The sequence below is a fragment of the Chiloscyllium plagiosum genome, chromosome 42, assembly GCF_004010195.1.
Source record: "Chiloscyllium plagiosum isolate BGI_BamShark_2017 chromosome 42, ASM401019v2, whole genome shotgun sequence".
NCBI classification, from domain to species: Eukaryota; Metazoa; Chordata; class Chondrichthyes; order Orectolobiformes; family Hemiscylliidae; genus Chiloscyllium; species Chiloscyllium plagiosum.
In genome coordinates this window covers 11,721,552-11,738,256 of record NC_057751.1, presented here as the reverse complement: position 1 = coordinate 11,738,256, position 16,705 = coordinate 11,721,552, and the positions used below count along the sequence as shown (strand labels likewise).

At 42.2% G+C, this 16,705-nt stretch overlaps 1 protein-coding gene across 1 annotated transcript in view; it reads right to left on the bottom strand.

Moving 5' to 3' along the window:
* The window catches only part of LOC122543126 (pleckstrin homology domain-containing family A member 2-like), a 106,498-nt gene that overhangs the window by 16,074 nt on the left and 73,719 nt on the right, over window positions 1–16,705 (bottom strand). Inside the window, exons 7-10 of the mRNA XM_043681467.1 lie at window positions 12,416–12,565; window positions 9,340–9,408; window positions 2,512–2,576; window positions 1,550–1,613 (exon numbers count right to left, since the gene is read on the bottom strand). Of these exons, the coding sequence (XP_043537402.1) occupies window positions 1,550–1,613; window positions 2,512–2,576; window positions 9,340–9,408; window positions 12,416–12,565 (348 nt within the window). The remainder of the gene's footprint in view (window positions 1–1,549; window positions 1,614–2,511; window positions 2,577–9,339; window positions 9,409–12,415; window positions 12,566–16,705) is intronic.

The following is a 16,705-nucleotide window of genomic DNA, read 5'->3' as shown; positions in this document are numbered from 1 at the left end:
TCTACACACACACACTCCCCCATACACACGGACACAGGTCCACACAGACGCATACACAGACACCCACACACACACTTATAGATACACGCATTCCCCCTTTTGCACCCTCTCACAGACTTAAGACACTCTGCATTCTACACACACACACACACTTTCTCACACTCACAACCCCCACCCCAGACAGACACACACACACAGACAGACAAAGACCCACATGCACGCAAATATTTTGTGTGGTGAAGTTTTTTGTACTTGCAGAGTTACATTGCCCTTTGCTCAAAAACTACATACATTCATGGAGAACTCTGAGCTCAAAAACTGCATGAATTTATGTAAAACTCTGTTATCTCACTTTTTAGATTAGAATCAATCTAAACATCAGGTCATAGGCAGAGAACACAAGGGGCTAACACCTTCAACATATTGTCTAGCTATCACCATTGTTAACAGCTAACCCGAGAATGCAACTTTAAAACAAAAGGGTTTTGTGATTTACACATGAAAGAAGTGAAACTATCACTGTATTCTAACAGATGAAAGGCTTAACAGACAATCAGTTCTTCAATGTATAATTTCAGTTACATCACACTGCAAATTTTTGCGATAAATTCTGTGTTACGATCGAACCCTCCACAATCACCTGATGAAGGAGCGTCGCTCCGAAAGCTAGTGTGCTTCCAATTAAACCTGTTGGACTCTTACCTGGTGTTGTGTGATTTTGAACATGGACCAGTTAGACTGAATGGCTAGTTACTATGCTGTAAATATTAAGTATAACTGAAAAGCAGAGATGCACTGTCAGTTCTCCAGCCAAAATTACCCCATAACTGCTAATGGAAAGGAGAAAAGCTGATGACTTGTTTAATTTACTCTTTGTGAAACTGGCAAAAACTGGTTGCCATATTTGCTTATATAACAGTGACTCAACTTCCTTGAGTGTAATTCCTTGGCTGTGAAGTATTTTCGGCCTTGCTGAGGATGTAAAACGTGTTCTTCTTTCCTAACTTCTCTAACAGTCAGAGTGGAATGACAGCAGGGTTTGGGTAAGGGTGGAAGTGACAAGGATTTGTTTTATAACATAGGGGTGACTAACAACAAAATTGTTTTAACATGTTTATAATCCCCTTCAATCACTTCAAATTGTGAATTGAGAACAACTTCACATTTTCCATCTGAAAATATTCACCCTCTGATTATGGAGTGCAGCATAGACACAATGGGCCAAGGGACTTCTTCTGTGCTGTGTTGTTTTATAATTCTCTGGTGATAGTTTACAGCAAGGTCTGGCTGTAAGTTGTTGATGAATTCAGTCAGGGCACTGATTCTTCCATCTTATGTATCATGCAAGAAATTATCATAGAAGCTGACTTAAAACTGATGAGAAAAAAAAGCATTGATTACTTTAAGTTTCTTGTTCAAAATTTTCAGTTCCCTGCCCTGTTGTTTTTGCTCTTTTGCTCTATTGATTACTCCTGTTGGTCACAGTGATAATGAAACTGCACTCAGGTACAGGCATGCAAGTAGATTTAAAAATTTTTGTGAAAATTACCTGAATGTAGAAAGTTCGAGATGTTGTGACAATTTCAAACAGATTATCCCTCATCAGTGCTTGACTGTGTGGAGATGGGTGAAGAAAAAATACGGACAAAATAAGTTATGATAAAAGGTGAGATAATACATTATATTTTAGCCAAAGCAAGGTCTGATGTCACAACAGTGATAAAGTACAGATATACCTAGATATACTGTATATAAATCAATTTTCAAACTCCATCATCTGATTTTAATATTGAGGACTTCCATGGAATGAAATGATTTTAACAAGGTAAAAAACACTGATTTCAAATGGTCATAGCAGTTATCTGATTACAGACTGGCCAAATCAGGAAACCAATGTTTAATAATATAAATGAAGACTGCCTGAAGTAAACTTAGTATTTATCAAAAAACTATTGTAACCAACTCAGATAGGCTTGAAGGAACCCTCATCTCTTATTTTGATTTACACCTGAATAATGAGTTTCACAAAGTAGAGATGAAAGATGTCACGTTGAAAAGTGTGGTGCTGGAAAAGCACAAGAGGTCAGGTAGCATCCGAGAAGCAGGAGAGATGTTTCATGCATAAGCCCTTCATCAGGAACGTGACAAGTTTCAGTCTTGGAAATAACAAACTTGGACATCAGACCACACGTGCTGACTTATCTTTCAGGCAATTCCTTTGGCAGACCAGTGAGATAAGATTTTTGACTGCAGTTGGAGAAAATGCTGACTTGGCCTTTCAAGAAGGAAAAATGCCTGGTGGCATTTATATGAAAGAGAGGTAATAGCCCCAGTGCAAAAGAATATGTTTAAACATTTGTTATGGCTAACCCAGGAAGTTGAAAAGTGGGAAGCTGATTCACTCCTCACCGTCTGCTCATAACACAATATACATTTGAATCCCGGAATAAATGTGTCATTATTTGGACTGAATTCATTTATAGAACTTCTCAAACAAGTAACTTCATTTACCTGCAACTACAGTTCTGAGCTTTTTGTATGTCTTTGAGTGGTATTGCTCGAAGTGGTTCTTTTTCCTGCAAAGGCACAATTGAAATCACACAATCAGTTCTGAAAGTAACAATGAGATGAACGTTTCAAAACAGGTTTCTCAATCCTCGAAGTGATGCAACAAAAGCATGGCATTTTTACAGGTAAGGTAACATAGTAGTTCTGTCATAGAGTCAAAGAGATGTACAGCATGGAAACAGAACCTTCGGCCGGATATCCCAACCCAATCTACTCCCACCTGCCAGTACTCGGCCCATATCCCTCTAAACCCTTCCTATTCATATACCCTCAAGATGCCTTTTAAATGTTGCAATTGTACTCGTCTCTACCACTTCCTCTGACAGCTCATCCCACACACACACCACCTTCTGCATCAAAACATTGCTCCTTAGGTCTGTTTTCCCTCTCACCCTAAACCAATCCCTTTGGTTCTGCACCCCCCACCCACCTCAGAGAAAAGACCTTACTATTTACCCTATCCATGCCCTCATTATTTTATAAACCTCTATAAGGTCACCCCTCAGCCTCCGACGATCCAGGGAAAACAGCCCCAGCCTATTCAACCTCTCCTTATAGTTCAAATCTTCCAACCCTGGCAACATCCTTGTAAATCATTTCTGAACTCTTTCTAGTTTCACAACATCCTTCCAAAAGTAAAGAGACCACAATTGCACGCAATATTCCAAAAGTGACCTAACCAACGTCCTGTACAGCTGCAACATGACCTCCCAACTCCTGTACTCAATACTCTGACCAATAAAGGAAAGCATACCAAATGCCTTCTTCGCTATCCTAGCTACCAGCGATTCTACTTTCAAGGAGCTATGAACCTGCATTCCAAGGTCTCTTTGTTCAGCAACACTCCCTAGGACCATACCATTAAGTGTATAAGTCCTGCTAAGAATTGCTTTCCCAAAATGCAGCACCTCACATTTATCTGAATTAAACTCCATCTGGCACTCATCTGCCAACTGGCCCATCTGGTCAACATCCCATTGTAATCCGAGGTAACCTTCTTCGTTGTCCACAACACCTCCAATTTTGGTGTCATGTGCAAACTTACTAACTATACCTCTTCTGCTCACATCTAAATGATGAAAAGTAGTGGACCCAGCACCTTGTGGCACTCCACTGATCACAGACCTCCAGTCTGAAAAACAACCCTCCACCACCACCCTCTGTCTTCTACCTTTGAGCCAGTTCTGTATCCAAATGGCTAGTTTTCTCTGTATTCCATGAGATCTAATCTTGATAACCAGTCTTCCATGGGGAGCCTTGTCAAATGCCTTACTGAAGTCCATATAAATCACAACCATTGCTCTGCCCTCATCAATCTTCTTTGTTACTTTTTCAAAAAACTCAATCAAGTTTGTGAGACATGATTTCCCACGGACAGCGCCATGTTGACTATCCCTAATCGTCCTTGCCTTTCCAAATACATGTTCATCCTGTCCCTCAGGATTCCCTCCAACAACTTGCCCACCACTAACGCCAAGCTCACTGGTCTATAGTTCCCTGGCTTATCCTTACCACCTTTCTTAAATAGTGGCACCATGTTAGCCAACCTCCAGTCTTTCGGAACCTCACCTGTGACTATCGAAGATAAAAATATCTCAGCTAGTGGTCCACTAATCATTTCCCTTGCTTCCCATACAGTTCTCGGGTCCTGGGGATTTATCCACTTTTATGTGTTTCAAGACATCCAGTACTTCCTCCTCTGTAATATGTACATTTTTCAAGGTGTCACCATCTATTTCCCTACATTCTATATCTTCCATGTCCTTTTCCACAGTAAACACTGACGCAAAATACTCATTTAGTATCTCCCCCATCTCCTGCGGTTCCACACAAAGGCAGCTTTGCTGATCATTGAGGGGCCCTATTCTCTCCCTGGTTACCCTTTTGTCCTTAATGTATTTGTAAAAACACTTTGGATTCTCCTTAACTCTATTTGCCAAAGCTATCTCATGTCCCCTTTTTGCCCTCCTGATTTCTCTCTTAAGTATACTCCTCCTGCTTTTATACGCTGAGGATTCACTCGATCTGTCCTGTCTATACCTGACATATGCTTCCTTCTTTTTCTTAACCAAACCCTCAATTTCTTCAGTCATCCAGCATTCCCTCTACCTACCAGCCTTTCCTTTCACCCTAACAGGAATATAGGCTGTCACTCAACATATAACCTGGACGTTTTGGGATTTAATCCAAAAACATGAATTCAACCCCAGCCCAGCAGCTACGCAACTTAAATTCACTTCACTAAATAAATCCGGAATTAAAAGTTTGAATCAGTAATGCTGACCATATAACAATCAGGTCATGGTAAAAGTCCTTCATGAAATCAAATGTCCCAAACTTCCACGATCACAGAATCATGCAGCATGGAAATAGATCCTTCGACCTAACTCCCAAACTTTGATCTAATTCTCCCATCTGCCTGAGCTTGTGTATTTTATAAATCTTTCTCTTCTCACCTTAAAGGTATGCCCCCAGTTTTGAAATCCCCCACTCTGGGAAAGACACCTACTATTCATCTTATGTGCATCCTAATGATTTTATAAACCTCTGTAAGGTCATCCTTCAACCTCCCACATTCCAATGAAAAATGTCCCAGCCTACCCAACCTCACCTTATAACTTAAACCCTTCATTCCTAGCACCATTCTCGTAAATCTTTTCTGAACCATCTCCAGCTTACTAATATCGTTCTGCTAACAGGGCAAACAGAATTGGACACAATGTTCCAGAAGAGGCTTCACCAAGGTCCTGAACAACCTTAACATGATGTCTCAACTCCTGTACTCTGAGCAATGAAGGCAAGCTTGCTTAATGCCTTCTTAAACATCCTGTCAACATATGAGGCAAACTTCAAGGAATTAGGTACCTCAATCCTGATGTCTCTCTGTTCTACAACACTATCCAAGGTCCTATTTTTAAATCGGACAAGTCCTGTCCTTGTATGTTATACCAAACTCCAGACTCACTCTTAACTGCAACATGATCATCAACACAGCATCTTACTGGCACCTTTCTGGGACAGGCAAGAAATGCAATGAATGAATTAAAAGTCAGGACATCCAAAGTCACAGTCCTAATCTCTACTGACTTAGCAGAGCATCAGCAAAAAGAAAATATAACCAGCATTCACACTTCTATCACCAGTGATCTTGCGAGAAAGTCATCTGCTTGCCAATGAATAGATAGCATTTGATCTCAGCCTCCAAGTCATTCACTCAAAACCCACAAAGAACATTTGAGTGCGATATCAAGGGACTATATGCAGCCATTAAACCATGTCATTTTTAAATTGTCACCACCAAGAGGGTAAAGGAGGCAAAGACGCCTTAGGTTTTAATCAGCATTCATCAAAAACAAACACTGAGCCTTCATGAATGGACGTATGACAGCAGCCATTCCACACGATCTATTTTTGAACACATGCTGTGAAATTATTTATGTTTAGAAAAACATTTTATCAGGACAGTATGAGTGCGATGGGAAAGCTTTCTGGAATTAGTTTCATCATAAAGAGATTAAGCTGTCGTCTTTTTTGCAGCATCCTACTGTCAGTTCCATCCTGAAGCATGGCAAACCAGGCATATTATCTAAAGAACCTTTTCTTGTACAAGTTATGAATGATTTGCAGATCGACTGTCCTTCAAAAATGAGATAAAGTGCTGCAAAAAGTTCAAACTGAGGTTTGAATGTGCTGTGGGGAGGTTTTAAACTGATTTGGCAGGGGGCATGGATCACTGAGTATCTGTAAAGTCAGGAGCAAGGTCCAATCAGATATAGAAAGAATGCCAGAACGGTCCAGTAGGTGGAGAAGACATGAACAGGATAAGACACATGGGAGGTCGAGAAAGCTGTATCTACTTTAATTCAAGAGGCTTGATAACAAGGCAGATGAACTCAGAGCATTCATGAGCACGTATGATATTGTTGATCACTGAGACATAGTGAAAGGACGATCAGGACTGGCAGGTTAACAAGTTTCAGGCATGGTAGGGGGATAAATAAGAGAAGTAGGGGCATTGAGAAAATAAACCATTACTGCAATAATACGTGAAGACGTCCCAGAAGAGTCTTCAAATGAAGCCATCTGGGTACAGCTTAAAAATAAAAAAGGGCGATTACCTTGCTGGGATTATACTACAGGCCTCCTAACAGTTGGCAGGAGATATAGGAGCAGATATGCAGGCAAATCAGGAAGGTGTGAGAGAAACAGAGTTATAGTTTTTGCAGACTTCAGCTTTACCAACATTACTTGTGATTGCCTTAGCGTGAAAGGATTAAACAGGGAACCGGGAGAGGTTTTTATGCCAGTTCATAGCTAGCCCTACCAGCGATGGGAAAGGACTCGACCTAAACCAAAGGAATGAAACTGGTCAGATCAGGGAGCATTTTGGGGATGGTAACAACTCTGCATTTTCCAAGTCATTTTGGGAAGGGATAAGCATGGTGCAAAAGTTAAGTGTCTAAATTGGGGGGAAGGCTGATTTCAATGTCATTAGCAAATACAGACAGGGAACAGCTCCTTGCAGTTAAGTCTATATTTGGAGGGCATGTGGTTTACACAGACTTCAAAGGAAGGCCTTTGACAAGGTCCGACATGGAAGGCTGATCCAAAAAGCAACAGCCTCTGAGATCCGAGGCAAGCTGGCAAACCGGATCCAAAATTAGCTTATAAATAGGACGCAAAGATTGATAGCAAAAACAGAAGCTGGAAAAATCAGCAGGTCTGGGCAGCATCTGGGTTTCAGGTCCAATGATCCTTCTTCAGAACTGGTAATGGTGGAGGGTTGTTTTTATGATTGGCAGTCTATGACCAGGGTGTATCACAAGGATCAGGCTGGGACCCTAACTTTTCGTTATGCATATGAACAACTTGGATGTCATTGTAGAAATGAGAAGTGATGCATTTTGAAAGGTCTAATAAAGGAAGAATATACACAATCAATGGTCAGTCCTTACAGAGGACTGAGGAACAAAGTGACCTTGGTGTACAAGTTCACAGGTCTCTGAAGGTGTCAGCATAGATAGAGGGATGGTGAAGGCGGCAGACAGGATGCTTGTCTTCATTAGCTGGGACATAGAATTTAGAAGTAAGGAAGACTTGTAACAAGTTTATAATATAATGGTTAGGCCACAGATGGAATAGTGTGTGCAGTTCTAGTCGCCATGCTATTAGGAAGATGTGACTGCACTGGAGAGGGCACACAGGAGAATCACCATGATGTTGGCTGAGATGAAAAGTCTCAGTTACCAGCAGAGTCTGGAGAGCCTGGATTTGATTCCCTTGCAGCAGAAGAGGTTGAGGGGGGGATCTGATTGAGGGATACAAAATCATGAAAGGCATCAACACAGTAGATTGTGACAATCTCTTTCCCATAGCAGACATGTCTGAGACCAGAGGGTATAACATTGAACTGAGGAGTGAGTGGTTTAGAGGAGATCTGAGCAAAATAAAAATTTCATCCAGAGGCAGTCGAAAAATGGAACATGCTGCCTGAGGCGGTGATGGAGACAGGCACTCTTGCAACATTTAAGAAGCATCTGGATGGGCATTGAAAATGCCAGGACATATCAGCTATTGTAAAAGTGCAGGTAAACACGATTCATGTAGTTGGTTGGCAAACACATGGTGGATCTGTTTCTGTGCTGTATTCTGTCGTATCACTTTCAGTTGATGTTTAATTTTTTTTGTTCAATCTGTGGATGTTGAAGATCAGCAACAGTGGAAAAGGTCAAAACATTGAAGGGAAGCTAAGGTCCAAGAAAATGAATTAACCGAGATAGAGTTATTCAATCAGGTGATGAGCCGAACATCAATTGTTTGAATTCATATTTGGTTACCTCAAAGGAATCCTCAGGAACTATTCTGTACTGTGTCTCTTAACCTTAACAGTTCATTCATAGTGTCTTATTCTCCTCCACTTTCACCAGAGTGGAATGAGGCAACTTCGTTGCGAGTGATTGTACCCATGTCAGCTAGCCAGACCTCCAAGAATCTAAGTTCCCTGATTGGGGCTGTTAAGCTGGTCCAATCAGGGATCCCTGGCTGATAGATGAGAACAGGAGTGTCAGAGATACTGGCAGTCTGACAGCTAACTCTGAAGAGGCAGCACTCAACTCAAGCACTTGTCATGTGTAAATAAAGAGTGACTTAGTGATGGGATACCTGCCTCTGTAGAGTTATTTCAGGTGTCTCAGCCCTACCATCTTCCCTGTGTGAGCCTGTTCAGCCATTCAATGAGATCATGGCTGAAAAGGCAGTGGGTTCTGCTCAAGTATTTCTTAGACTCTACCAGCCCAACTCTATATCTCCCAAGTTGGCACTCAGTTGATGCCAACAAGATACATCACTGAAGGGCAGTCCAATCCTTTCAAGAAATCTCAAAATGTGCAGCTGAGAGCATTTGACAAAGCATTTGATCACAGAAATGCCAGAGCTTGCAATGATTTACTGTGTTGTCACCACTGGCAACTCAAGGGAATGGACAGCAGAGGAAAATATTTTAAAAATTGGTTTTGACTGTTTACACAATCAGATGATTTGACAGACCTCCATGATAGCACATACAGTGTCATCTGAGATTCTGGTACAATCACATTCATATCTTACATGATCTCTTAGTTTCATTATTTTTGATGGTACAACTGAGATCAAAATGAGAAGTCTTTATTCTAAAAAAGCAATATCCCTTTTGAGGAAACTGAAGTCAAAATCAAACGGAGGAGCCAGTTGAAAAACGTCAAATAGTTTTAAAAACACCCAATTTCAGCTTACCAATTCACACTTGAAGTAACTGAAAAAATTTTCATCCAGTGTGAAGTATCTCCTCTTCCAGCTTTTTCTCTGTAATGTTAAATATAAGATCATTAGCTAAACTGGTGGTGTGGCATGCTGGAAGTTCAGAAAACAAAGGGTAACTGGAAATACAGAACCTGAAATTGAATAAACAACTTGAGTTGGCTTAGTCATTCTATCATTCACGTACTGAACATTGTTTGGCTACAGTAGGAAGATTATGGGGTTTGGCCATCATTTCATAGCATCTAGGCTCATGTAGGCGAGTGTGAAACAGCAGCATCACTCAGGACAGAACCTATAAGACCATAACATACAGGAGCAGCATTAGGTCATTTGATCATAGCTGACGTTTTTCATCTCACTCTCCTGCCTTCTCCCCATAACCTTTAATCCCCTCTCTAATCAAGAACATATCTATCTCTGTCTCAAAGACATTCAATGACTTAGCCTCCACAGCCTTTTGCGATAATAAGCTCCACCAATTCACAACCCTCAGGCTGAAGAAACTCCTCCTCATCTCACTTCACTCAATCCTACACTCTGAGGCTGTGCCTTTGGGTCCTAGTCTCTCTTGCTTGTGGAAACATCTTCTCCACATTCACTCTTTCCAGACCTCCCAGTACTTTTTTTTTTTAAGATTAGATACCCTACAGTGTGGAAACAGGCCCTTCAGCCCAACAAGTCCACACTGACCCTCCGAGAGTAACCCACCCAGACCCATCTCCCTCTGACTAATGCACCTAACACTACTGGCAATTTAGCATGGCCAATTCACTTGACCTGCACATCTTTGGACTGTGGGAGGAAACCGGAGCACCCGGAGGAAATCCACACAGACACGGGGAGAATGTACAAACTCCACACAGACAGTTGCCTGAGGCGGGAATTGAACCCGGGTCCCTGGCACTGTGAGGCAGCAGTGCTAACCACTGAGCCACCGTGCTGCCCCAGGAAATTACTTTGGGAGCGAGCTGCATGAGGTCCTAGAGCTTAACCCAGGCCAGACGCCGCATCAAGATGTCCCTTGCCTGGCAGCCGGGCGGCGGCGATACCTTGCTGCCCTCCAGCCGAAGGTAAGCTCCAGAACCCAGAGCCATCCCCAAACTGCTCATAACATTCTAAATGCAGTCTGACCAGAGCCTTTTACAACCTCAGCAATATATCACTGCTCTTGTAGTCGAGCCCTCTCAGAATGAATGCTAACATTGTATTTGCCTTCCTAACTGCCACTGCACCTGCACGGGGCGACACGGTGGCTCACTGGTTAGCACTGCTGCATCACAGTGCCAGGGACCCGGGTTCAATTCCTGCCTCGGACAGCTGTCTGTGTGGAGTTTGCACATTCTCCCCGTGTCTGCGTGGGTTTTCTCCGGGTGGTCCGGTTTCCTCCCACAATCCAAAGACATGCAAATTAGGTGAACTGGCCGTGCTAAATTGCCTGTAGTGTTAGGTGCAGGGGTAAATGTAAGGGAATGGGTTTGGATGGGTTGCTCTTCGGAGGGTCGGTGTGGACTAGTTGGGCTGAAGAGCCTGTTTCCACACTGTAGGGAATCTAAGAATTGGGTAGGGAATCTTAAACTTCAGAGAACATTGAAGTGAGACTCCAAAGTACCTTTGTGATTTCCAAAGCCGTTCCACATTTAGAAGATAGTCTATGCCTTATTCTTCCCACCAAAATGCATTACCTCACAGTTTCCTACATTACATTCCATCTGCCACTTCTTTGCCCACTCTCCTAGCCTGTCCAAGTCCTTATCTGCACCTCCTTAACAATACCACTTCCCCCCCTCCCCCACCACCTATCTTTGTGTCATCTGCAAACCTAGCTACAATGGCCTTAGTTTCTTCATCCAGATTGTTAATGTATGACGTGAATAGTTGTGGTGCCAATACTGGCCCCGACGGAACTCCACTAGTCACTTGCTGCCATGCTGAAAAAGACCCCTTTCTCCCCACTCTCTGTCTTCTGCCAGTCAGCCAATTCTCTATCCATGCTTTTATGTTATCCTTAACACCATGAGCTCCTATCAAATTCAGCAGCCTTTTGTGCAACACTTGGTCAAAGGCCTTTTGGGAATCCAAACAGATAATGATAATTGACTCTCCTTTTTCTAACTTGTTTGTTATCTCCTCAAAGAATTCTAACAGATATGTCAGGCATGGCATCTCCTTAATGAAGCTGTGCTGGTTCAACCCTAAACTTATAATCTCATCTTTAATAATGGACTCTCAAATCTTACCAACAACTGAGGTCAGGATAAACAGCCTATAATTCCCAGTCTTCTGCCTCCCTCCCTTCTTAAAAAGGGATGTTACATTATCCATTTTCCAGACCTCTGGGATCCTCCCTGAATCCAGTGATTCCTCAAAGATCACCACCAATGCCTCTACAATCTCCTCAGCTATCTCCTTTTGGAGTCTGGGGTATAGTCCTTCCAGTCCAGGTGATTTGTCCACCTTCAGACCTTTCAGCTTCATCAGCATCTTCTCCTCAGTAATGGCCATTACGCGTACCTCTGTCCCGAAACTCTCTTGAAGTTCTGGTATGCTACTTGTGTCTTCTACCATGAAAACTAATGCAAAGTACCTACTCAGTTCCTCTACAATGTCTTTGTTCCCATAACTACTTTCAGTGGTCCAAAGTCCATTCTTACCTCTTTCTTATCTTTTATATATCTTGCAATCTCGTTTTATATACTAACTAGCTTACCTTATGATTTATCCTCATCCCCCCATTGTCTTTTAATTTTTTGTCCTCTACAGGAATTTAAAAGCTTCCCAAATCCTGTAGCTTCCCACTCACCCTCACCACATCGTATGTTTTTTCTTTTGCTTTTATGATATCCAATCAGGTATTTTATGCCTGTGGGTCCCATAATACATGATTCCAACATTTAAAGCACCGGGACTCTTTAAGCATGCTTTGCCAAATTATTTAAATTTGGGCAAATCTCAGCCAAAAGTGTGAACTGACAGCAATCCAGTTTGAGTCAGTGGATTGCGGCTCGTCCTCAGAAACAACTGTTAAAATTTCCCTGATGACCGCACTCACCACAATGCCCTGTTTCACACAGAACCCACTCTTCAAAACCTGAGGTCCTAATGTTTGCTTGTTTCCAGACACTGGAATGTGGCTTAAGGAACGTTTCAAGACGCCATGTGTAGCCAATTCAGCAGCCTCTTGATTCTCGCCCCCATTCACCTTTAGACCAAAACAAAGAAGACAGTGAGTTCCTTGTCATAAACTACCCACAGAATGCATCAATAGTCACAGGAATTCATATTGTTTTGGTTGAACGTTGGCTGGGATAGAGGCTGAGCTCAATACTCTCCCTTCAATTGTCATCAACATCTCCCTGAATAAGGAGAGTTCATTTTGTTGTTGAGGCACAGGATTACAAGTGTGAAGCAGCACAAAGGAATTACCCTTTCAGTTGTGTTTCTCAGTTGACTGTGAAGCGAAAAAGAGAGATTGAATAAACTAGGTCGATATGCTCTAGAGACTAAAAAAAAATGAAAGGCAACCTTATTACAACATACAAGATTCCAAAAGGGTTTTGGAAAATAGGTTTTATGGGATTGTTTCCATTTGCCTGGCAATCTAAAACACAGTGACAGAGTCTTAGGATGAAGGGCTTATCATGTAGGACTGATGAGGAGAAATTACTTTATTAAAGGGCTGTGAATCTTTGAAATTCTCAACTCAAGAGGATAAAGGATGCTGCATCATTGAATATACTTAAGGCTTGGATAGACAGAATTTTAGTCTTTGAAGGATTCAAGAAATATGGAGAATGGGCAGGAAAGCGACATTCATTTACTAATTTTTTTCATAGCATGTGGGCACTGTTGACTGGGCCAACATTTGTTGTTTATACCTAGTTGCCCTGAAGAAGATGGTGATGAGCCACCCTTGTTGTACTCCTACAGTTCACGTGATATAGACACACTCACAGTGCTGTCAGGATGAGAGTTACAGGATTTTGAACCAGCAACTATGACAGAACAGCAATATAGTTGGAAGTCAGGATGGTACGTGACTTGGAAGTAATTTGCAGTTCGTGATGTTCTTACATTTTTGCTCCTCTTCTCCTTCTCAGAGATGACAGCTTTGGAAAGTGATGTGAAGGAGCCTCGGTGAGTTACTGCATTACATCTGGTGGATAATACACATTGTTGCCACTCAATGTTCATTGTGAAGGGAGTGAATATTGAAGGAGACAAATGGGTCACCAACCAAGCATGATGCTTTGCCCTGAATGATGTCAAGTTTCTTTAGTGTTGTTGGAGTCACACAAATCCAGACAGTTAAAGTAGATCAGTTGTCATGTATTGAATGGCAGAGCAGGATCAGTTCACCATATGATCTATTCCTGCCCCTATTTCCCATGTAGAGTGTTGCTAACATGTTAAGATTTATTCTGTTCATCCTAGTGGAGATGGAGTATGTGAACAAGAGTACAGAGTTCTTTGGATGTTGTCACCAACACCAGCAAAACATATTAATCAATCACAAATCAAATATTGTGGAACCTTGTACTTTGCAAATTGTCTGCTCCATTTACCCACTGTAATGACACTGTAAAAATTAATTCAGTGGCTGTGAAGCTTTCCCAGACAATTTATAACTGTTAAAGGCAGTATATGAACAGAAGTTCTTTTCTTCCATACATTCATGATTGAGGGGGCCTTCTTCCAGCAACTTAGACAGGACCCCATATTAGCAATGGCAGTCAGTACATGAGAGAGGGCAGGCCAGGAGGACCAACAGCCAGGTTGGCCACAATGACCAAAGCCATTGCAAGCATTTTTGCAGACCTTGGCAAAGCTGGCTTGGAGCTATGGTGAGAAACTGTTTTCTTCAAGTGTGGTTCAGCTGGAGAACATCTTGAGAAGGTAAATTATCTGCTAAAAAACAAGCGAAGATCATTAAAGCCTGTGAGACTGCCTTCCAAATACTATGATGCTTGCAGATAGAATGGTATGCAACAGTGGTAATCATCTGTAATGACAGGATGTTCACCGGGAATCAGTCGCTCATGATCCTCCAACTCGGCAGGCTGGCTCCAATCTAGTCATGTCATTTTTGTTTCCTTTCCCTTCACAGTCCCATGGCCCCTAAACCTTTTTGCCAACAGTTGGTATTGTGTTAGGATACCATTTGAGGTTTTTCTAAGAGTTTGGAAAGTGTATTAAATGCATTTAACAAAGAACTGAATCCATCTCTTCTACATTATAATGTTCCGTTGCTCCAATCCCTCAATTCTCTTCAGATCAGTCCACAATCTGAGTTCTAAATCTAAAATAGGATAGACAATGGCCTTATGGTATTATCAATACATTATCAATCCAGACACCCAGGTAATATTCTGGGGACATGGGTTTGAATCCTATCATGATGGATAATGGAATTTGAATTCAATAATAACCTGGAAATAACAGTCTAAGAATGATCATGAAACCACTGCCAAATGTCATGAAAACCCCATCTGGTTCACTAATGTTCTTCAGGGAAGAAAATCTGCCGAATTTACCTGGGTTGGTCTACATATGACTCCAGACCCATAGCAATGTACAGTCTTATCTGTCCTATGGGCAATAAATGTAGGTCCAGGCAGTGATGCCCATATCCCGAAAATGAATTTTAAAAATTATTTCCTCAGCATGACTCAAAACTGCCTGTGCATCTGTCCATGTCATACTGATAATCAGTTGGGTCTCAAATAAACTAAGCTAATTTGTACCTTTGTGAAACTTTCACTGTCTACAGTTTCCAGACATCCCACTGGTTTTTCAGATTGTGACCACTATAGCAGGTGGTAACCCCCATATGTGGCATTGCAATTAAACTCAAAAAAACCAATCTGGGTGTGACAGCCTGCGATGTGCTGTGTTCTCTCCACAGTATTGCTTCTGGTTTCAGCGATATCACCAGCAGGAAGCATCAGAGGGCGACTGCATTTCTACACCAACAGAGCAGGAAATGTCAGAAGCACCCCAGATGTATAGGTGCAAATCAGTGTGGTGCCAGCAGATGCCTGAAACACAGCCACTGACACACTCTTCAGGCAGCTTGATGACCCGGAGTTAGAAGGTTATGTTCAGGGTCACAATTCAGGACTTAAGCATGAAAACCAAGGGCTGACATTTGAGTGTGGAACTGAGGGAGGACTTCAGTGTGGGAGATGATGTGTTGCAATTCAAAGGTTTGACCAAGCCTGCCAAGCCCTATCAGGTGAATGTAAAAGATCCCATAAGGTGTCAAAGAAGACCAAGGAACCTATTTGTCATGTCCTGGTCAATATTTCAACATCATTAAAATACAATGTCTCTTTGTGAAAGTTTACAAGTTTGCTGCCGTGTTATGAATGTGGCTGTGCTATAAGGACATGTGAAGGTCACAAAAGGAGAGATAGACAAATCTTTCTCGGTAGTCTCAAGTGGTACTCTCTAGTACAGTACAACCTCCAACTAAGCAAATGATGCATTGTTTCTCATTCCACCTGTCCAGGAAGGCATTGTGGTTTTTATATTGCTGGCCCATACAGCTGTGCTTCACCCCGCACCCCCACTGCTGAAGCCAACAGTTGTTTTGGTGGTGGCATTAACTCTCTCTCAATCAAATCCCAAAGTAGAAACAGCATGAAGTCAGAGCACCATAAGGCTCACTGCAACGCACAAGTGCACATGGAATACACCATTAGACTCTCCTGACATCTGGCCTCTGCTCCACTCTGCTTCTCTTATTCGCAAATGCACAGCTGTGTTTTGTTAGTAAGCTACAGAAGCTAGAAGATCCCAGGTTTGACTTTCCAATGCTTCGTTCATTTTATTTATTCACTTGGACGTCAACAGCAAGGCCCACCCTAAGTTGCCTGGGGGCAAGTAGTGGTGAATTGCCCTCTTGAGTATTGTACTACATGTCACCAGGGTCTGACTTAATAGCATACTGTCATATTCTGATCCAGTGACAGTGAAATAGCAGGATTATATTTCCAAGTCAGGATTCTGAGCTGCTTGGAGGGGAACTTTCAGGGGGTGGTGTTCCCATGTATCTGCTATTCTTGTCCCTCGAGGTAGTAGAGGTCACAGGTTTGGAAAAATGCTGCCAAAGCAGCCTTTAATAGTTGCTGCAATGCATCCTGGAGATTATATAAGCTGCAGCTAAGCTACGTTAATCATGTAGGGACTAAGCAGAGATGGAGTTGATTAAATGGGTTGCTTTGGCCTGGAAAGGACCTGTGTTGAACCCAGAGTGGGCAATAACCCAGTTGCTCCATCTAGTTTCAGCAGCCGTGGTCTGCAGGACTAGGTGGTGCGTGCTGGACGCTCCCATCTCTGA